Raw genomic sequence first — 21,322 nt, 5'->3', positions numbered from 1 at the left:
GCGTAAAAGAGAGAGAGGGTCGAAGCATTCTTTTGGGGATCTTCGATCAAAAGTTGCAAAGGAAGATCATGGTGAGGTTGGGTGAAGACAGCGTGAAGACAGCGTGAAGCCAACACCACCTCGGCTTCCACGTCTGTCTAACTGTCCGTGTTAGTTTCATTTCTTGTCCTCATGTTTGTACTAGTGCCGTCTAAAGCCTATGTTACATGTCAAGGAATCCTAAAAATTTTAATTTTTGTATATATGGTCACGGTGTGGCGAAACCCACCCCCACGCCGACAGAATTAATGGGAACAAGTAAGAACGTTGCATCGGGCGTTACCGACTGCGGAATACTCATTCACATCCCATGAGCAATTTAGTAGTTAAGTTTCGCTCTAATACTGTAGAAAATGAAGTTCTTGCCACGGACCTACTGGGCGTATACACCTCATTTTTGGTCAGTTCTTAAAAAGAGATAACGGTACCCTAACTGTAATATTTGAATGCTTACCCTCAAAAAATGTGAAAATTACAGGGTATTTTGGGTGGTCAGCCCGAGTATATATACAAAATTTGAGGTCTAATAGTGTCTAAAATATAGCAGAATTAAAAAAATCACTTTATCTTCAGGTCCGATTTGCCACGCCCCCACGCCCTGATAGCAGTGTTTATTCGCCTTCATCATACGACGACACGTTCCATTACAAATTTGAATACTATTAGACTTGGAGACTTCAAATTTTACTGTGTATATACATTTATTGAATACGAAGATTTTAAAATTTAGAGATTTTGAATTTCGCCACCAAATTGTAAAAAAAAAAAAAAAAAAAAAAAAAAAACGTATTTTCAGTATTAAAGAAATGTACATACATTTTAGCTTTATGATCACGTTCAGAAAGTTTCATGAAGATAGTCCTAATACAGGAGAAATTATTCAACAAAACTGCTGCGCAGCCCATGCCACCGCTTACTGCGCAGTTAGCAGAGCGCGTGCTTATACGTGATGGTTAGAATATCAGCTTGAAGGATTCAGGATATCTCCTAATTTGAAAGATCGAATCTCCAAATTTTTAGCATACGTTAGTTGAACTAATATAGATTTTCGCATTTTTATTTTTTTGGTTAAACAGCAAATAAGCACGACTGTATTTGCTAAATTTCTGCTGTTAAAAGACACTAACAAGAATTGCACTTACGCAACTATAGATTCACCTTTACGATTGTATATGTATGTATAGCTCAATCTAACCCCAAATGGCACTCCAATTTCTGATGAAAAGTATATAGAATTTTTTTAAACGGGATTATTTTTATCTTATATACATATATGCAATAATATTGGTTTGTAAGGAGAAATATTATGATCGGAAATCAGGGTATAATGGTTTAGTTAAATGTATGTAACATGCAGAAGGAAGCATGCCAGGCCCCATAAAGTAGGATGTCCGTTTGTATATACCACGAGTAAATAGAGTTTGTTTCCAGAAATTGATAACTAATCCCATTATTTTTGAAGAACCCAATTAAATTTTGCTTTTTTGTTATAATCTACACGCTTATTTCTTCCACGCCCATTGAGTGCGTGGCAAATCGGATAAAACTGAATCTCTTAAAGTTTCAAAGCTAGAACGTTAAAATTTTGTACGTGATTTAACGTTATGGTTCTATAAAGAAACAAGTAAGAACGTTGCAGTCGGGCGTTACCGACTGCGGAATACTCATTCACATCCCATCAACAATTTAGTAGTTAAGTTTCGCTCTAATACTGTAGAATATACAGGTTTTTCCGATTTGCCACGCCCCAACTGAGCGTAGACACCTCATTTTTGGTCAGTTTTTAGAAAGAGATAACGGTACCCTAACTGCAAAGTTTGAATGCTTAACCTCAAAAAATGTGAAAATTACAGGGTATTTTTCGATATGCCACGCCCCTAAAGAGGCGTACAAATTATTTTTGGGGAATCGATAGAGGAGGCTACCAGTAACTCAACTATCCAAATTTAAAGCTTCTAGCTATTATACTTTAGGAGATATAAACTTTTGTGGTTTGCATATATCCGACAAAACTTTTTGGTCGAGGGTGATCAGTCCGAGTATATATACAAAATTTGAGGTCTCTGCCATCAGTAGTGTCCAAAATATAGGAGAATTTAAAAAATCACTATATCTTCAGGTCCGATTTGCCACGCCCCCAATGGGCATAGACTTATAATTTTATCTTTAGACTTTATAGAGTCATATCATTAGCTGACGTGCAAAATTTCAGCATTCTAGGTTTACAACTTTAGGAGATACAGTTTTATCCGATTTGCCACGCCCCCAATGGGCGTAGATATATCCGCCATAGCTCGTGATCTTGGGTGGTCAACGCGGACCTACATACCAAATTTCAGCTTTCTAGCTCTTTAACTAACATGATTTCTGGTATATCGGAAAATGCATTTTCCGATTTGCCACGCCCCTAGAGGGCGGATCGGGAAAATTTTAACACTTTATAAATCGGAGATATACACGAGTATGTGTTCCAAATTTCAAGTCTCTAGCTTCAATAGCGCCGAAATAGATTGCGTTCATACGGACAGACGGACAGACGGACAGACGGACGGACGGACAGACGGACAGACGGACGGACAGCAAGACGGACATTGCACAAAACCAATATACTGATTCACTTTCGTGAATGAGTATAATGATTCACTTTCGTGAATGAGTATAAAAATTATATGTCTACGCCCACTAGGGGCAAATCAGACCTGAAGACAAAGTTATTTTCCAAATTCTGTTTTATTTTCGGCAGTATTAATGCTAGAGACCTCAAATTTGTATATATACTCGGGCTGCTATTCGGGGCGGAGACAAATCCAACAAATCAAAAACCATAAGTGTTGTAACAAACCCGACTTATATAGAGACTTTTAGGCGGTACGAAGTTCACCGGGTCAACTAGTATGTGCATACACGTTTGTATATTTTTTATTGCCCAGTGTTATTGCTGATTATATTTTTAGCAAAAAATCTAACAATTTTAATTGTGTTCCTTGGCAAATAAAAACATGCAAATAATAATGGTAAGTTACTAGGCAATATGTCTTGTTTATGGTATTAAAAACCTTTTTTGCTCGGTTTTGCTCCTTAAAAACAGATGCACTTAAAGTTACCTCTGCGTTCACCAACTACACGCTTTTTATACTCATTCACGAAAGTGAATCAGTATATTGGTTTTGTGCAATGTCCGTCTTGCTGTCCGTCCGTCTTGCTGTCCGTCCGTCCGTCTGTCCGTCTGTCCGTCTGTCCGTATGAACGCAATCTATTTCGGCGCTATTGAAGCTAGAGACTTGAAATTTGGAACACATACTCGTGTATATCTCCGATTTATAAAGTGTTAAAATTTTCCCGATCCGCCCTCTAGGGGCGTGGCAAATCGGAAAATGCATTTTCCGATATACCAGAAATCATGTTAGTTAAAGAGCTAGAAAGCTGAAATTTGGTATGTAGGTCCGCGTTGACTACCCAAGATCACGAGCTATGGCGGATATATCTACGCCCATTGGGGGCGTGGCAAATCGGATAAAACTGTATCTCCTAAAGTTGTAAACCTAGAATGCTGAAATTTTGCACGTCAGCTAATGATATCACTCTATAAAATCTAAAGATAAAATTATAAGTCTATGCCCATTGGGGGCGTGGCAAATCGGACCTGAAGATATAGTGATTTTTTAAATTCTCCTATATTTTGGACACTACTGATGGCAGAGACCTCAAATTTTGTATATATACTCGGACTGATCACCCTCGACCAAAAAGTTTTGTCGGATATATGCAAACCACAAAAGTTTATATCTCCTAAAGTATAATAGCTAGAAGCTTTAAATTGGATAGTTGAGTTACTGGTAGCCTCCTCTATCGATTCCCCAAAAATAATTTGTACGCCTCTTTAGGGGCGTGGCATATCGAAAAATACCCTGTAATTTTCACATTTTTTTAGGTTAAGCATTCAAACTTTGCAGTTAGGGTACCGTTATCTCTTTCTAAAAACTGACAAAAAATGAGGTGTCTACGCTCAGTTGGGGCGTGGCAAATCGGAAAAACCTGTATATTCTACAGTATTAGAGCGAAACTTAACTACTAAATTGTTGATGGGATGTGAATGAGTATTCCGCAGTCGGTAACGCCCGACTGCAACGTTCTTACTTGTTTATATTTGGAACAACAACAACCACAGACGAATAACCTTTATTATATATTAACAATAATATAGTGTGAGTTCTCTTTAACCCAGAAAAGTGTCAAAGTTTTGCAGATTTTTTTTAATAAGGGGGCTAATAAAGGGCGTGGCACAATTTAAGAGAAAAAAATCTGATATTCAAATAAAAAAAAAAAATTACGCTTCTAGCTTTATTTTTAGACTTTATGCCGCCAAAATCGACAAATCGCCCATAGTGGACTGGTCGAAAATGAGGTGACTACGCCCAGTAAGAGCGTGGCAAATCGAGAAAAACTGCATATTCTTCAGTATTAGAGCTAAACTTAGCTACTAAATTGCTAATGGGGGTGAATGCGTATTCCGCAGTTGGTAACGCCCGACTGCAACGTTCTTACTTGTTTTTCATTTGAGTACTCTAAACTTATCATATATCCATTGATTGATGATCGTAGGTAAACTGAAAAATGCATCATGAGTTGCCGTGCAGCGGTTAATTCTTTTCAGCAGCCAGTTCCTTTCCGCGGTCAGATGGATGAAATCATTGACCATTCGAATGTCAAAATCGATGGAGGAGCATGTTTCACATATTGAAAGGAGCATTTTAGAGATTTTATATTTTTATAAGAAAAATTACACAGGGTTATTTATAAACAGGATTTAAGCAAATAATAAAATATTTTATTGGATCCCCCATATTCCAGATATATACTTTATAAAACCCAATACACCTATCATATTAATTGTTTTCGAACAAATATTATTGTTGAATTTCATAATTTCTTCCTGTGAAAACAGCGGAGAAATAGTTTTTCATGATTCATGCTCTTTTTTTAGTTCTTCAAGAATGTCCAGACTATAATCATTAGAATTAAGTAAATGATAGCTTTAAGGATTTGATGCTGCCAATACAAACTGTGAAGGAATAATATTAATATTTCATGGTAGCTCATAAAAGTGAATAGAAACATTTTTACCGATTCCATTTAACTAATGCTTTTGGTATGGTTTCCAATGGATCTTTTAACAAGTACTTGCGTATGCCACGAAAATATTGCTGAAGATAAAAATCCCAATCCAATTGGCGCATATCAAAGAAGAATTCGGTCTTATCAATATTCGACATTCGACTCCAAAGGCTCTGAACATTATCAATATGAAAGTCCCAATCACGAGTGGAGAAATGGGAAATCACATTTATGAATTTATGTATCTTCTTATAAGTATTAAGTAATCTGCAATTTATGTAATTAATATTACGTAATTAAAAAGGTATACATTGACATACATACACATATATCTGCACTTACCGTGGCTCTTTTCCAATGCACAAACAAAAAAAGTCAATGAAAAGCGCAGGTAAATAATGGAGTAAACATATGGAAAGCATATGGGATACTTTGTTAGTGGTATTCGAATAGCTCAGATACCAAATTGCTTTTGATGTTGGGTACATTAGACCATATTTTGTATTCTTTGTTGTGAACTCGCCCCAAGTTAACTGATTCTCGTTGGGTGTGCAAAAGTTATACACCGGTATATCTGCCAAACATTTTTTAGCACTGGAATGATAGTTGTTGAATGTAAGAATATCATAGATACATAAATCAATGAAGATCGATTTAGTTTCGCAAAACATTACTTGTGCCTTTCATATATATCCCATGAAGCAGCTATCATGCTGTTTACGCAGAAGTCCACTGGAACCATGTTCGCTAGGGCTTTTGGATTGCACTGTAATGTGCGTATCAACTATAAGAGAATATTTTTACATTAATTTCTTATTATTGCTAAAAATGAATAATAACACAATATAAAGCATACCCCAGTGCCTGCTCCGGCTATTGCTCCAGTTGGCCCATAAAAGTTATCTATCCAGCCGCTCACTGGTTCTTGATATGTCGATATTACTAGCAAAAAATCAAATCATAAACAGTATATAGTTGGAAATGATAACAGTTTTAATAAAAAATATATGAAGAAGCATACCAATACCAGGACGAAAAACGCCAACAGGAAGTATACCTGTGTAAACTCGAATGACGTCCTCAGCAACGGCTTTTGTAAAGGTGTACGTATTTGGCCATTTTCCCAGTAGACTGCAATGGAACAATATTTTTTGAAATTTTTGATAATAGGACGATACAAATGAATGAAATCTTATTAACCAAAATTCAAAATTATATTATTACCAAGAATCGGACCTTAAACTAAATTACTATTTAGATCTTTACCTTAAAGATTTAAGTAAAATCCTTTCGAATTAGCAGGAGTCTTGGTTAGTAAATCCAGCTGTATTACTTTATTGTTCTTTATAGAATTGTTGGCAATGAATCAACGCTACTTTATTGATTAAATAGGATACTTAAAAATATAATTATCGAATGGCAATTGTCATTTTAGCAAAATTAAATTGACTATGTATGAATTAGTTTAAATATGAATTAATATAAGACTAGTATAATTTTGCAATTTATAATATAATTACATGGGTGTTACATAATCCAAGAGCTTATCGGGTATATACTCAGCCATTAGCATTAAACTTTTGGGATTATTCTGGGTCGAATATAACTTTTCTTCAATCGTTCTTCGAGGGCAATGTGTGTACGCCGTGGATACGTGGACAACACTTTTCAGCTTTTTCATTTCCTTGCAGAGTTGCATTATATCATATGTACCGTGAACATTTATTTTAACAGCTCTTTTCAGTTTCTCATCAAATCGAACAGTCGCAGCCATGTGAAACACAACGTCAACGTGGTCTATTAATAATTGACGATCATTACTGTTTAATCCCAAGCCAGGCTTCAAACTGTAAGTTAAAATGAAAAATATAATAAAATATAAATATAACTTGAATTTATAAAATTAATTTTCAATTTACCAATCGCCAGCAATCGCCTTTAAGTGCAAAGTATACTTTGTAGAAACTTGTTTAAGGCTTTCAAACACCTGAAATTAGTTTGGTTTAATCAATAATATAAATTATATTTAGAAACATAATATTTACCGGATCCGCAAACATTTCATCCAATCGAGCATCTACACTTTCGTTATTTTTAGTACGTACCAGCAAATATATTGTATTTAAAGCAGGGCACGATGCAAGTAGTTTGTTTATTAAGACTAAAGAAAAAACATTCAAGTGTATCTTCTTCATTAATCAATTTTACTTACTCTTTCCCAAAAATCCGGTTCCACCCGTTATAAATATATTCGATTTGTTAAAAAACTTTCGTATATTTGAGTGATCCTCATTTAATATTGTAACTGTGTTTGATTGATACATTTTCTTAGTACTACAGATGTAAGAACTCACAAAACTGATGAATTAGGTTGTAAATTTTATTAAGTATTTGTTGATTGTTATATTTGTATCTTAAGGGGACTCAGATTTTATTTAAAATATTATCCAACATACTCAATAAGTGGAATTCAAAAAGAAACCAACCGCCTCTAAGCAAGTGTTGCAACTCTCTTGCTGTGTTTTCAATCCTCAACCGCTTCGCATGTTTAACTAGCAAGTGTGAGCGACATTGTTCACAATCATTTTCCCATACTCTTAAAATTAAAATTTTAAAATGCTTTTCTTTTTTTCAATCTTAAAATTGAGACGGATCTCATATTAAATGTATATGAATATTGGGCGATGTAAAAATTGCTTACCTAGAGCGTCGTAAATTATTATAAATTTGTGTATAAAAAATTATAAGCATAAACAAAAATTGACTACAAAAATTACAAACTATGTGATAAGTATTGAGACATTCCTTCATTTAATTATTTGCATATTAGGTACCTTATAAAATAAAAGTACAGTATATCCAATTCGACTGGCCGATGTTAGAAAATATTATTTGTTTGTGTTGGTCATACTCACTACGTTTAATAATCACTTTCACTGAATGCTGCAAAAACCTGATATTGAGCTGCGATACCGGAAGGCACTGCACTGTGCTACTGTGGACAACACGTGGATGTTTCGGCATAAAACAAGAAAACTAAACTTAGATCTTTAAACTTTCTTTTTATTTTTATGACATATTTGTAGTTAGGTGGCCTTGATCTATTGAGCAATGCATGCATTTTTTGACATATGGGCGCAACCACTGTGCAATGCTAACAGCCAGAACGCAAAAAGATATACCCTTTCTAATTGGTCAGATGAAAATATAACTCTAGCATGCCATCAATTTGTACTACTGTAAACATACAGGGATCATCGAACTTCTTCGCAATCGTTTATTTGCTCTCTTTCGTATATTCCAAATAAAACAAAAAATATACATAAGATAATTACAGCATTAAACTTTAGACTTAAGATAATGTATATCTTTCATAACTCATCACGCGGGATGATCAAGTTGCTAAGTATCTTCAAACTTCATAATCTTCCAAAAATAAATATATTCATAACGTTATATTATAAATTTTAATAGGATAAATAATAATAATCATTATTGTATATATTGTATTTAACTATGTATTTTTTATTAGATTAATCATGTGGAAGGAGATGGTGATAAAAATTTTTAAAATTATAAAAAAAGATAAAAAATAAATAGCAAGTAAGAAAGCTCTAGTTGAGACTGCTCGACTACGAGATCCCCTGAACCCTTCGAGCAATAGCTATTTCAATCATTTTTCGCGTCTTTCTACTTACACATGACACACGCACACACACACACGCATACACACACATACACGCCTAAAAAGGCGGGTAATAACTTTTCTTGAGGACATACGATCTACATGAAACTTTTAGATTATGATTATAACATGAATATGCATGCATTTGCCAAAGCACAAGTCTCTAGTATTTGAAATACGCCTTTAACAAATATGTGGTTGAAGGGGTGGATATAAGGGTGGGGGTAAATTTTAATAAAAACCGAAATTGTATAAAATGCATATAAATCTGCATTCAATTTGGAGACTTTAGCATTAAAGTTGTAGGAGATATAATTTTTAACTGATTTTCGACAAGGTTTTCTATCGATAAAAAATTATCGGGAGAAGTTATCGATTTTTAAAGCAAAACTTGATATCCGCGTGGTATACACGGACATTTTACAAAAAAATTGAGGTCTCTAGTTCTTGTATCTTCTGAAATCGACGCGTTCAAGCATACTGACAGACGGACGGACGGACAGACAGACAGACGGACAGGGCTAAATCGACTCAGCTCGTCGCCCTGATCAAGAATATATATATATATTTGTGGGGTCTGCCACGTTACATACATTTCAACAAAACCATTATACCCTGATTTCCCATTGAAAATGGGTTCAGGGTATAACAAGCAAGAAAGCTCTAGTCGAGACTGCTCGACTACGAGATCCCCTGAACCCTTCGAGCAACTGATATTTCAATATTTATTCGCACATGCACACACACAGAAATACGCACGCACGCATAAACACGCATTTGCTGCAGTGGACTATCTTCATGAAAATTCCAGATTATGATTATAACATATACATGCATTTGCCAAAGCACAAGTCTCTAGTATTTGAAATACGCCTTTTATAAATGTGATGGTGAGGGGGTGAATATAGGAATGGGGGGTACATTTTGACAAAAATCGATATTCCATTAAGTACATATGGATCTACATTTTAAATTTGGCAACTCTAGCTTTAAAGATGTAGCAGATATAAATTTATTAATGGTTTTCGATAATGTTTTTAATCGATAACAAAATAACGGAGCAAGTTATGGCTTTTTGAAGCAAAACTCGATATCCGCGTGGTATACATGGACCAAGGAGAAAAAGTCTCTAGCTCTTATATCTTCTGAAATCGACGCGTTCAAACATACGGAACGAATTCCCCCACAAAGAATTGCCGTATCATACGAAAAAACCGAGGTGGAGGTATATATATTGTATAGAATAGGCCTTGGGGTTCCTGCCGAAATATTGACTGCTGTGGATGAAGCATTGGCTAAATAAACTTAGTTAAATGCGACTTTGATGTCCAGCAGTACCATTCCCGATGATATCGAATTAGCAAAATTATTATACCCTTAACCCATTTTCAGGGTATAATGGTTTTGTTGACCGTCTGTCTGTCCGTCCGTCTGTCCGTAGGTATGAACGCGTCGATTTCAGAAGATATAAGAGCTAGAGACTTCAATTTTTTTTATATGTCCGTAAATATTTTGTTAAAATTCACCCCCACCCCCTATATTCACCCGCCCACCATCACCTTTGTAAATGGCGTATTTCGAATACTAGAGACTTGTGGTTTAGCAAATGCATGCATATCCATGTTATAATCATAATCTTAAAGTTTCATGAAGATCGTCCATCGACAATAAAAGTTATTAAACAATTAAGCTCCCTTAGCCCATGCGTGTTTATGCGTGCGTGCCTATGTATGTGTGTCTGGGAGTGTGTGTGTTTCTTCTGTAAGCAGAAAAGAACCGAATAATTATTGAAATATTAGTTGCTCAAAGGGTTCAGGGAATCTCGTAGTCGAGCAGTCTTAACTAGAGCTCTCTTACTTCTTCTAATATTGAAGTTTAATTTTTGTTTCTAAATAAGTTCAATGTAGTGTAGGTATTTGGTCTACACTATGCTCTTGGTAGATTTAATTTAGGTAGATATTGATATTATGAGGACCATTCGTTTTCAAATGCATTTGAATATATATATAAATATATTCAAACGCACGAGAAACATTCTCCAATAAATGAAAAACATAACACAAAGAGCTGAAACAATTAAAGATAATTACTTTGGCAAAAAATCTAGCGTCTATATATAATTTTCGACTTATCAATTAAATAGTTGACTTTCTGACATATTTGACATTTTGTAAAAGATATTGTCCACAAGCTCATATGTATAGAATTTCATAATTGGTTATCCAGTCATTCATACAAAAAGGGGCGAAATAGCTCGTAAAAACTGGTTGTTGAACTCTTTTTCTGAAAATCTTTCAACAGATGATCTGAAATGTAAACAAAATTAAAAATATGGTCAGCGCTACTAAATAAAAAAGTACGCACCGTGCTGCATTCCTTATGTTCCTATTCGTTTCAGCAGGATTAATTATAATATTTAATATGCTAGCTGCATATTCAACCGCATCGGTGGCAAGAAATCCATTTTGCGAACCTTCAGATGTCTCAATGATATCAAATAATGGACCACCTGACTTATGAGCAATCATTATTATACCAGCTGCCATGCATTCAACGATTCCGATTCCGAAGTGCTCATTCCACATAGTATGTAAGCCAATTATAGCTTGTTTATATATATTTAAGAGGTCATCATAAGAAACATTTACTTTAAACTCGACTGAATTCTCAAGAGATAAATGCTTTGCGAGGTCTTCCATGTTATGAAGCCTTTCGTAATCTTCTTCATGCCGGCAAGATCCTACTATAACCAGTTTAATACGATTCCAGAGCGCTTCATCTTTAGCCAGCAAAGTCCTTAGCTCATACAAAACTTGTAATTGTAATGGGTGATTTTTCTCGGGTCGAAACTGCCCCACAGACACTATTATGATTTCGTCATTGTTTTCTATATGTTCTAGTTTTTTCAGGTGCTCAATCTCACATGGAGGATATACTCGATGCGTTTTTAATGGAACATTCAGCAGTTCAACAATATGGTTTTCAGTCCAAGTGGAATTCACCATAATAGTTTCGGAGCAGCAGCTTACCCACTTATATGCCTATAAATAAAATATGTCACATTACTATGTGCTCTATATTATAGATGTTATATTCATGCGTTACATTTATATTCACACGTCATCATAAATTACTTACCCTAGAAAGCAAGCGATAATAGGTGAGCTTTATCCAGGTAAGAAAAGGATTCCGAGCAACATACGCTTTATTGTTGAAAGATGATTGCCGATATTGCACTTTTCTTAGCATATCGGTACTTATTAAAGGGTAGTGAACATAGCATCCAATTCTACTACCAGCCAAGTAGCGAAAGATAGGAAACGTGTAAGCATATCCCATGGTGTCAATAAAGATATCTGGTGGAAATTTGCATATTGCTTCCAAACCTAATACAATGGAGCCCAAACTTTGCCCCAACAATGTAAAGTGAGGATACTTTCTCGCCTCAACCCATTGTCGCTGTTTAAGGTATACAAATGTAATTTGTTCAGCTTCCAACGTTATATTAAATACGTTTTTCGCCTTCTGCAGAATCGAACTGGGCGTCGCATCAATATCTCCTGTGTAAATGACTATCTTTATTTTATCATACTTGTTCTAAAGCGAAACGAAATTCTTTGTATATAAACATATATTATTCCTAAATATATATATATACCTGCAACGCCCTCACAGCGCACCACAAGACACGCTCGCCGCCACCGCCAGCGTTGCAATATGGGTGAAACAGGCCAACATTCCATTTATTATCTGACTGGGATTGTAGCTTTTTCTTCTTATTTCGAATCCATTGACGTAGACAAAACAGGAATGTAGACGCGATACCCAGCAACAATATAAAGCACCAGCATCTATTGCAAAAAAATTTTTAATTAAAACTCATTTTTTTCATAATATTTATAAAATCATACAACATTATTATCACCATGTTATAGTTTTAATATTTATTACAATATCTATTTAAAGTTTCTCGAAATAGTAGTAGAAATTTTATATTCCTAAAATTATAAAGAATTTGTCGCACTCATAATGTTCTTGTTGATTGTGTTGGTTTATGTTCTTTAAGGTAGTAATGTAAAAAATCATCGGTGTTTTATTACCAATTTTTACCGATGTTTTCGCTGATACCGATATTGAACGATGCATCGATGTTTTGCAAAACATCATCTGCGAATGCAGTTAACCCCATTTGAAAGAAACCCTTTTTCTTTCTGAGATGGTATGAAAAGTACCTATCCTAATTTATTTGAAATTGCAATCAATTTTTTTGTTGTTTTGTTTTAGTATCTTCTGTTCCTCTAAAATAATATGTAATTCTGTTTAATTTTAGTGAAATGTATAAGATATTTCTCCTATGTTAAAAATTTTAAAGTTAGGCCTTAAGCAAAATACTACTATGAAAGCTCATTTTTATTTTTATATTTATATGTTTGTCAAAAAATGTTGAATACTTTTAAGTTTTTTTTTTATTTTTATTTATTTTATTAATTTTTTTTTTAAATAATAATAACGCTATGAGAGCACCAGTAAAAAAGTAAAAAAAAAATAAATAAATAATCCGATGTATTAATCCAACATCGATGCTTGATTTTGAAAATATTTAGGGACATCGACATCGATGTTTTCCTTCAAATTTACATCAATACTTTAAGGTAACAAAAAACATCGATTTCTTCAAAAAAATCGCTTATTTGATCTGAAATATTCGATACGCTCCGATACTTTAATAATAAATACGATACTTTAGTTTTTGCCATACTATTAGGCGCTCTCCCTCACATACATCGATGTTAGCTGTAATTTGAAAAAAATTAAAAACATTGCAGGGCACCGCTGCCGATTTCTGTTTTGTTTAGAATCGGTTTCGGTCAGACGCATTGGAATGACTCATTCGTGTGACGCTCTCAAATAACAGTCCCGTAAAGACTAATAAGATTTTCGGTCACACAATGACTTTCAGCAAAAGACAGTTTGACTAAAAAACTCAAAAGAAATGATCTTTGCCTTTGTGTGCATGTAAATACATGCATACATACATACATAAAAGAACGCAACAATCGCATACATACGCAAAAGACTGTTTGTTTCATTAAACTTAAGCAAACGATCAGTGACTGACTTGAGCGAAACGAAAACAGAAATAACATTCTCGCTCAGACCGTGAGCAGACCTAGGCCAGTCGCGACAAAATCAGTTTCTGTCTGAGTCTTTTTGATTCTATCAGTGAAAGACACTTATTTGCAGACAACGAAAAGTGTCAACAGTTATTTGCGAGCTATGCTGCAGAGTAATCTGTCCTCATTTTGAGCCTTCAATCTTTAAGATTTTCGATGTCTCCGATGGGTAGTATTATTATTATATTATTATTGGTAGTATTATTACTTTTGTTTGCCATTAATTTGGTATATATCGATATTTTACATTAATATATTTCGCACAGGAGCTATCAAGTCATGATATCTTAAAAAATTAATTCAAATAAATTTTTAAAACATATTTCTGCTACGTAATTTATCGTTCATCCCCAAATTAATAAATCAAAGTTAATCATCGCTTGAAGACCTAGAACGTTTGCATATTTATCGTAAGATAAAGTTAAAAATGATGTTTTACAACACTCACATTTTGTTTTACATTTCGGGAATGCCGTTGTTGTGGATGCTTTTTCCATCACTAAATATGATTAACAATAACAGCGTAGATATGGACTACATTCGTTCTATATGGGAATGCTTAGCATCCATTTGTAATTGTTGGCATTGTACAGATGACCTTGGCAGTCAAGTGAGGTCATGAATATGTGTTCTATTATTATTATAATTAAAAACATTTTCAATAGGGCATTGAACCCAGCGAAAGGACGCATCTTCTTGCGGATTCTGTTAATCAAAGTCCAGCTTTGCGGCGAAGTAACTCAGCTGATTTAAGCAATGATTATTCTCAATCACTACCAAAGAAGGATGACCAAAATGCGTTATCAAGATTGGTGCAAAATACTGCAATGTACGTACAAAGAAATCATATATATATTATTACTTTTATTTTTGTTGTACTTTAGCAACATGATCAATGTGGGAGCCCTGGATTCTCACACCTTGGAACATCAAGAGTATTCAGATAGGATTAAATTATATTCACAGCGTCTTCAACAGCAATGGAACAACATTCAACACCCTGGCTTTGTACAAAAAGGTTTGATATCGCAATAATTTATATGTAGATGATATGAAAGTAAAAGATGATAATAAATTTTATATACAATGTCAACTTATTAAAATTAAATAATGACCGGGTCCTTGTAAGTGGATCAGAGTTATCAGCTCATTGTTTTTACATTATATTAAAAATTCACAATTTCGAAACGGTTAGAAAATATACATATTTTAATTTGTCTTCAAACTCTGTTGCATGTGTCAAGAATAGGGATATAATTAATCCATCAAATATTTTCTTCTCTTTTTTTTAGGCCTATTAAAGGACGTACCCAACCATCAATCTTATATATCAAAAGGTATTCATTTAGATGATACTGCTCAGGTTAGTAAATTTGTTTTTTTTTTATTTATTCTCTCAATACGGTAGTGTTCCACAAGGTGGCATCCTGATCCCTGCGTAGAGCTGCTTTTCTCATTATTTACATACCCACGCACGATATGCCACTTCTTTCGAGTGTGTTTAGCAGGAAAGTGTCCTGCACAAACTCAAACACTCTGACACACCATACATATTGATGGACACTTCTCCACAAGTACACAAATCGGATAAGGTATTCCCTGGGGCAGTGTTCCACAACACTATTCAAAATATTCACTAACAAAAAAATCACACCTTACATGAGCCACTATTTTACTTAATGCATAAGAAGAACTCCGACTTCACAAAAGTTCCTAGGATTCTAGCTCCCGAACTCACCCGACAAAAACACATCTTTTGCATCTCTCATAGGTACTATAAAGACAATATGCGGTAACAAGATACAGGTGCTTTGTTTAGTGAAAAGCTTCTCCATATCTCATAAAAAGTCTCCAACAACCGTAAAGGCTTCAATAATTAATGATCATCAATAATTACTGATTCTATAGTCAATTTTTGAAGTCACACTCTACTTTTTTATTTCACTTCACACAATAAATTTACGTCACGTGTTTAGAGTTCATTAGGAATCAACAGTAAACAAAACAAGAAGGCTCTAGTCGAGACTGCTCGACTAGGAGATACCCTCCAAGCTGATGTTCTAATCATTCTGCACTTCTTTTATGCACATATACATACATATGCTAACGGCGAGATAAGCAGTGACTGCGCTTGGGTTGCGCTGCAGTGTGGGCAATATTATGAGAATTTATTTGTTGAATGTTCAATGTGTGTACATTCCAAAGAACAAGTCTCTAGTAATTGAAATGCGTTTTTTACAAAGCATGGGAGCATGGTATCCAAAATCTGTAAATTACAAAATCTTTGTATCGATTAACTTTATATACAACGCAAATTTGAAGACTCCAGGTCTAAAAGTGCTCAAATTAGCTAAAAAAAACAAAATCAATTTTTCGATTATTCTCGATAAAAAAGTTATCGGATGATTTATCGAAAAAATAAAGCAAACTCGTACCGCGTTTGGTACACACGAGTATGCATGCTTTCAGCTCTCTAGCTCTTATAACTTCTGAGATCGACGCACTCATACGGACGGACGGACGGACAGAGCTAAATCGACTCCGCTCGTCGCCCTGATCAAGAATATATATACTTTATGGGGTCTGCCACGCATCCTTCTGCCTGTTACATACATTTCAACAAAACCATTATACCCCGATTTCCCATTTTCAATGGGTTCAGGGTATAAAAAATCAAGCTTGGCTCATTTTAATTAATTATCATTTATATGTCTAATCTGTGTTTATTTATTTAGGATAATACTAAACTTAAATGTAAAAACACTAGTCTAAGCCGTAACTAACACTAAGCCTTAATGTAATAACACTAATTTTTTTTATAATACTTTCAGATGCGAATATTTATACAAAAATCCGTCGCCGCTGTATTAAGTATACAAGTTGATCATAGAGAAGCGGTTGTAGTTCCGTTTGAAATCCCTTAAAAATAAATAATAACCCTTTGTGTGGTGTTAATATGTATTCTTATGTTAAACATATAATAATAACTAGATTCAACTTATAATGTTGTCGATTATAATACAATATTTTTTTATATGGGCAATTTTAAAACCACCAGCTCATGTTGAATATGTTAATAATAAAATAATAAATATTGTATGATATAAAATATTCCGTGTTTTCACTAAAGAAACCCAAGTCGAATCACAAATGCAAGTTAACACCAGTCAATGCATAGCACCTCCTTTCTTCCCTACCACCAGCTTGACACCTCTGCTTCCCAACATATCTCACGCCGAAGCCACTGACGCGACAGCGGCCGCTGCCGCTCGGCTGCTACCACGTTGACGTCGACGTCGTAAGCGCGCTAAACAGCGTTTGAAAATGCTACGCTACTCCGTAGTTTTTCGTTTTGCTCTTGCTACCGCTCTCACTTAGGACGGGAGCCGTAGCAGAGCCATAGTCGAAGGAAAAAATGTATGAGCTCTGCTCTGCTCTCGTAGTTTGTTGTGTTAAAATCTGTAGCGATAGCAATAGCACAAAACGAAATGAGCGACTACGCTTCGTCAGAGCGGTAGTTGAAAAACGAGAGCGAGATGGGAGCAGAACGAACGCAATTGATTTGTTTGCTACGGCCCTGTGACGTACTTTTGCTGCAATTCGGTTATGCTGGTTAGTAAAGCGTATTATATGTATTCATTTCTACATCATTTGTATGCATTTGTACATATGTACATATATAATATACATATGTACATATATAAAATAAAATAGGTTTAACTTTGCTTTTAAGTTTTTTATACTATTTACTTTTTTCATTTAAAATCATAACTGAATTCGACAATTAATATGTACATATATGCATACAATTCTACATGCATAAGTTTTGTTTTCCTATTTACTTTGATTTTATTTTAATTTTGACACTGAATAAAATATTATGATTTTTATAATTTCAATAACTGGTTTTATTTTTAAACTGTCACATAATTTATAATAATAATAATAAAATAATAAATAATAATAATAATTATAATATATATATATATATATTGTTTTTTCGCAATTGCAACATTTATTTAATATTGTACTAATTCAGCATCCCATTACTTTCATTAATATGCTTAATATCAACGCTCTTCACGTCTTCAAATATGACGGACCACTAGTGACGTTGAGACAGGGCAGCAGATGGAGAGTGGATGGATAATTCAGCCTGATCCACATAGTAAAACTGGATGAAATTGAAGAGGCCATCGAGGCGATGGGCAAATCCGAGTCCTGACGTTCTATTACCCGGAACAACACGCACATCTAGTGGCGATGCCGTCGGTGATCACAAACCTAACCAAAAGGGGATATCACCTCAACTTGGAACTTGTCCACGGTCTGAGCACACGGAATTTAGACCTGCTTCAAACAATGCAAAGGAAATCACTCACGCTGAAGCCACTGACGCGACAGCGGCCACTGTCGCTCGGCTGCTACGACGTCAACGTCGACGTCGTAAGCGCGCTAAATAGAGGCCGCCGCCAGACAAAGGGCAGTCCGTATTGGCAGTTGAACCAAATGAGACGATGCTCGGAATAGCAATAAATACTAAATTAAACGGATTTAAATCTAAATATTCTGATATATTTTACTCTTTTGGCTAACTGAATCTTGGAAAACTGAATCAGGAAAAGTATACCCTTGGATGTGGCCGTCACTAGAGTGATATGGCGTCACGATCCGTAACTTGCAAATATGCGTATATGTAGAGATCTAAAGTGTGTATAATATTTGTATGACTTTGTATTTTCTAATTGCATAGCTGGTCAGGTGGTGGGCGCTCATGAGTCATGAAACCCGTTCCGGTCCGCGCGAGGCATTTTGTAATTAGTATACAGCTTGACACGAAAGTGTTTTCGCATGGGAAAAACTATATTCTTGTTCTTTAACATTAAACAACAAGTAAGAAAGCTCTAGTCGACACTGCTCGGCTACGAGATCCCCTGAACCCTTCGAACAATAGCTATTTCAATTTTTCAAATTTTTCGCGTCTTTTACGCACGCACGCACACACACGCACACACTCAGCTCGCCACCCTGATCAAGAATATATATACTTTGTGGGGCCTGCCACGCCTCCTTTTGCCTGTTACATACATTTCAAGAAAGCCATTATACCCTGATTTCGCATTGAAAATGGTTTCAGGGTATAAAAATGCCTTAAAAAAGCTAAGTGTGAGATTTCAACATAGTTTTAATTACATTATATTTTTCAAGTTGTCCTGCAAAAATAATTAATAAAACTTAAACTAACTTAAAACTATTAACACTCGCTTCAATGACCGCTTCAAATCGTCTACGGATGACGTTTATTAGTTTTTGGACATATTCCACCGATATCTTCTTCCAATCATCTTATATATACAGTGGCTCACAGCTCATGTCGTGCAGCGGTATAGTAAAATTTTAAAGCCGTATTCCCGCTAAACCAGTAAGGATATTCAAAAAATCTTAATGGAATCTTATTTATCAGTTATTCATTATGTATTAACATACTTCATTGTTTTTCTGTTCTAACAAATAACATTTAAAACTAAAGAAAACTAAAATAACTGGCCTTTTCCATGTCACAGCTTATTTCGTGCACTTCACTTTCAATGATTTTATTGCCCAACAGTTCTTAAATTAGGATTTTTTATACCCTGAACCGATTTTTAATGGGAAATCAGGGTATAATGGTTTTGTGAAAAAGTATGTAACGGGCAGAAGGAGGCGTGGCAGACCCCACAAAGTGTATATATTTTTGATCAGTGCGACGAGGTGAGTTGATTTAGCCCTGTCCGTCTGTCTGTCTGCATGTCTGTCTGTCTGTCTGTCCGTCCGTCCGTCTGTCCGTCTGTCAGTATGTTTTCAGAAGAGACAAGAGCTAGAAACCTCAATTTTTTTGTAAAATGTCCGTGTATACCACGCGGATATCGAGTTTTGCTTTAAAAATCGATAACTCCTCCCGATATTTTTCTATCGATAAAAAACCTTATCGAAGATAAGTTATAAAATTATATCTCCTACAACTTTAAAGCCTAAGACTCAAAATTTTTAGTGTAGATTTATATGCAATTTATACAATTTCGGTTTTTGTTAAAATTTGACCCCTATATCCACCCTATATCCACCCCCTCATTCACATATTTGTAAAATTATTTGCTTAGGCAAATGCGTTCATATCCATGTTATAATCATAATCTGAAAGTTTCATGAAGATCGTATGTCCACAAAAAAGTTATTAACAATTAAGTTCTCATAGTAAGCGCACACTGCAGCCCATGCGTGTTTAGGCGTGGGTGCTTGCGTGCGTGTATGTGTGCATGTGTGTGTGTGTGTGCAGAAAGATGCGAAAAATTATTGAAATAGCTATTGCTCGAGCAGTCTCGAGTAGAGCTTTCTTACTTGTTTTTACCTTCTTTTGGTTTAATCACCTCTTTTAAGCGTGATTCCATCGAGAAGGGTTCAGAGGATCTCGTAGTCGAGCAGTCTCGACTGCAGCATTCTTACTTGTTTAATAAATTTCACAATGATTCACAAAGTCACATTTAATTGTAGAGTCAAAATATAAACTTGTAGCTTGTCCTGTAACCTTCCATCTTGGCACCTCTGAATATACGTAATTATAGTCTTATATCAATAATCGTAAATATATATTATAACTTTTCTTTCGCTGGCCTATCCTCAGGAAACTTTCAGATCGTGACTTTAACATGGAAATGCATGCATTTGCAAAAACATAAATCTATCTGAAATATGTACACCTTTTTCAAATTTAAGCGCTTCGGGATGTATATAGGAGTGGGGTTGAATTATAAATAAACAAGTAAGAAGGCTCCAGTCGAGACTGCTCGACTAGGAGATACCCTGAACCCTCCAAGCTGATATTCTGGTCATTCTGGTCTTCTTGTATGCACACATACATACATACACATACACTTATAAGCACGCGCTCTGCTAACTGCGCAGTAAGCAGCGACTGCGTTTGGGCTGCGCTGCAATGTGGGCAATATTATGAGAATTTATTTGTTGAATAATTTCTTTTTTAGACATACAATTCTAATGAAACTTTCAGAGCGTAATCATATGGTGAATATGTGTGTACATTCTAAAGCAAAAGTCTCTAGTACTTGAAATGCAAATTGGGGGCGAATGGGGCGTGGTATCCAAAATCTGTAAATTACAAAATCTTTGTATCCATTAACTTTATATACAACGCAAATTTGAAGTCTCCAGGTCTAAGAGTGTTCAAACAAGGCTGAAAAAACAATGTCGATTTTCGATTATTCTCGATAAAAAAGTTATCGGATGATTTATCGAAAAAATAAAGCAAAGT

General features: G+C 35.0%; 3 protein-coding genes across 5 annotated transcripts; 1 reads left to right on the top strand and 2 right to left on the bottom strand.

The window, feature by feature from the left end:
• Positions 1–4,929: 4,929 nt before the first annotated feature.
• On the bottom strand, positions 4,930–8,787 carry LOC6583626 (fatty acyl-CoA reductase wat). Its single transcript, XM_044009566.1, has 10 exons — positions 7,367–8,787; positions 7,200–7,315; positions 7,074–7,141; positions 6,675–7,001; positions 6,176–6,285; positions 6,011–6,096; positions 5,829–5,938; positions 5,497–5,748; positions 5,164–5,421; positions 4,930–5,101 (listed from the first exon to the last, which is right to left on the bottom strand). Exons 1-10 carry the CDS (start codon positions 7,476–7,478, stop codon positions 5,020–5,022), a joined length of 1,521 nt encoding a protein of 506 aa, XP_043865501.1. The 5' UTR covers positions 7,479–8,787; the 3' UTR covers positions 4,930–5,019.
• A 2,120-nt stretch (positions 8,788–10,907) lies between these two features.
• LOC6583625 (GDP-Man:Man(3)GlcNAc(2)-PP-Dol alpha-1,2-mannosyltransferase) lies at positions 10,908–12,919 on the bottom strand. 2 transcript variants are annotated; one of them, XM_015162978.3, is made up of 5 exons: positions 12,751–12,919; positions 12,498–12,690; positions 11,978–12,436; positions 11,204–11,880; positions 10,908–11,145 (listed from the first exon to the last, which is right to left on the bottom strand). In XM_015162978.3, exons 1-5 carry the CDS (start codon positions 12,765–12,767, stop codon positions 11,070–11,072), a joined length of 1,422 nt encoding a protein of 473 aa, XP_015018464.1. In that variant the 5' UTR covers positions 12,768–12,919; the 3' UTR covers positions 10,908–11,069. The 2 variants fall into 2 exon arrangements, with proteins under 2 accessions (XP_015018464.1, XP_002009291.2); XM_002009255.4 differs by having other exon boundaries at positions 12,754–12,919.
• A 1,578-nt stretch (positions 12,920–14,497) lies between these two features.
• On the top strand, positions 14,498–17,122 carry LOC6583624. 2 transcript variants are annotated; one of them, XR_006357611.1, is made up of 6 exons: positions 14,499–14,623; positions 14,679–14,842; positions 14,898–15,031; positions 15,306–15,376; positions 15,433–15,605; positions 16,845–17,024. XR_006357611.1 is itself a non-coding variant. In XM_002009254.4 (5 exons), the coding sequence occupies exons 1-5, from the start codon at positions 14,498–14,500 to the stop codon at positions 16,935–16,937; spliced, it is 588 nt and encodes a 195-aa protein (XP_002009290.4). In that variant the 3' UTR covers positions 16,938–17,122. The 2 variants fall into 2 exon arrangements, 1 of the variants encoding a protein (XP_002009290.4); XM_002009254.4 differs by lacking the exon at positions 15,433–15,605 and having other exon boundaries at positions 14,498–14,623; positions 16,845–17,122.
• The last annotated feature ends 4,200 nt before the right edge of the window (positions 17,123–21,322 follow it).

Source organism: Drosophila mojavensis, unplaced genomic scaffold (genome assembly GCF_018153725.1).
Source record: "Drosophila mojavensis isolate 15081-1352.22 unplaced genomic scaffold, ASM1815372v1 contig_74, whole genome shotgun sequence".
Classification (NCBI taxonomy): domain Eukaryota; kingdom Metazoa; phylum Arthropoda; class Insecta; order Diptera; family Drosophilidae; genus Drosophila; species Drosophila mojavensis.
Note: the sequence above shows the minus strand (reverse complement) of the source record. Positions and strands in the feature narration are given on the sequence as shown.

What these genes read in the sequence shown, in the direction of transcription:
- LOC6583626 (XM_044009566.1), bottom strand. Translation starts at nt 7,478, where the DNA reads ATGTATCAATCAAACACAGTTACAATATTAAATGAGGATCACTCAAAT. An exon ending in TTGGATTATGTAACACCCAT is followed by an intron (nt 6,286 to 6,674) that starts GTAATTATATTA and finishes GTTCCATTGCAG; the next exon opens with TCTACTGGGAAAATGGCCAA. An exon ending in TAGCCGGAGCAGGCACTGGG is followed by an intron (nt 5,939 to 6,010) that starts GTATGCTTTATA and finishes ATTCTCTTATAG; the next exon opens with TTGATACGCACATTACAGTG.
- LOC6583625 (XM_015162978.3), bottom strand. An exon ending in GCGCTGTGAGGGCGTTGCAG is followed by an intron (nt 12,437 to 12,497) that starts GTATATATATAT and finishes GTTTCGCTTTAG; the next exon opens with AACAAGTATGATAAAATAAA. An exon ending in ATTATCGCTTGCTTTCTAGG is followed by an intron (nt 11,881 to 11,977) that starts GTAAGTAATTTA and finishes TTTTATTTATAG; the next exon opens with GCATATAAGTGGGTAAGCTG.
- LOC6583624 (XM_002009254.4), top strand. Translation starts at nt 14,498, where the DNA reads ATGCTTTTTCCATCACTAAATATGATTAACAATAACAGCGTAGATATG. An exon ending in CAGATGACCTTGGCAGTCAA is followed by an intron (nt 14,624 to 14,678) that starts GTGAGGTCATGA and finishes CATTTTCAATAG; the next exon opens with GGCATTGAACCCAGCGAAAG. An exon ending in CCCTGGCTTTGTACAAAAAG is followed by an intron (nt 15,032 to 15,305) that starts GTTTGATATCGC and finishes TCTTTTTTTTAG; the next exon opens with GCCTATTAAAGGACGTACCC.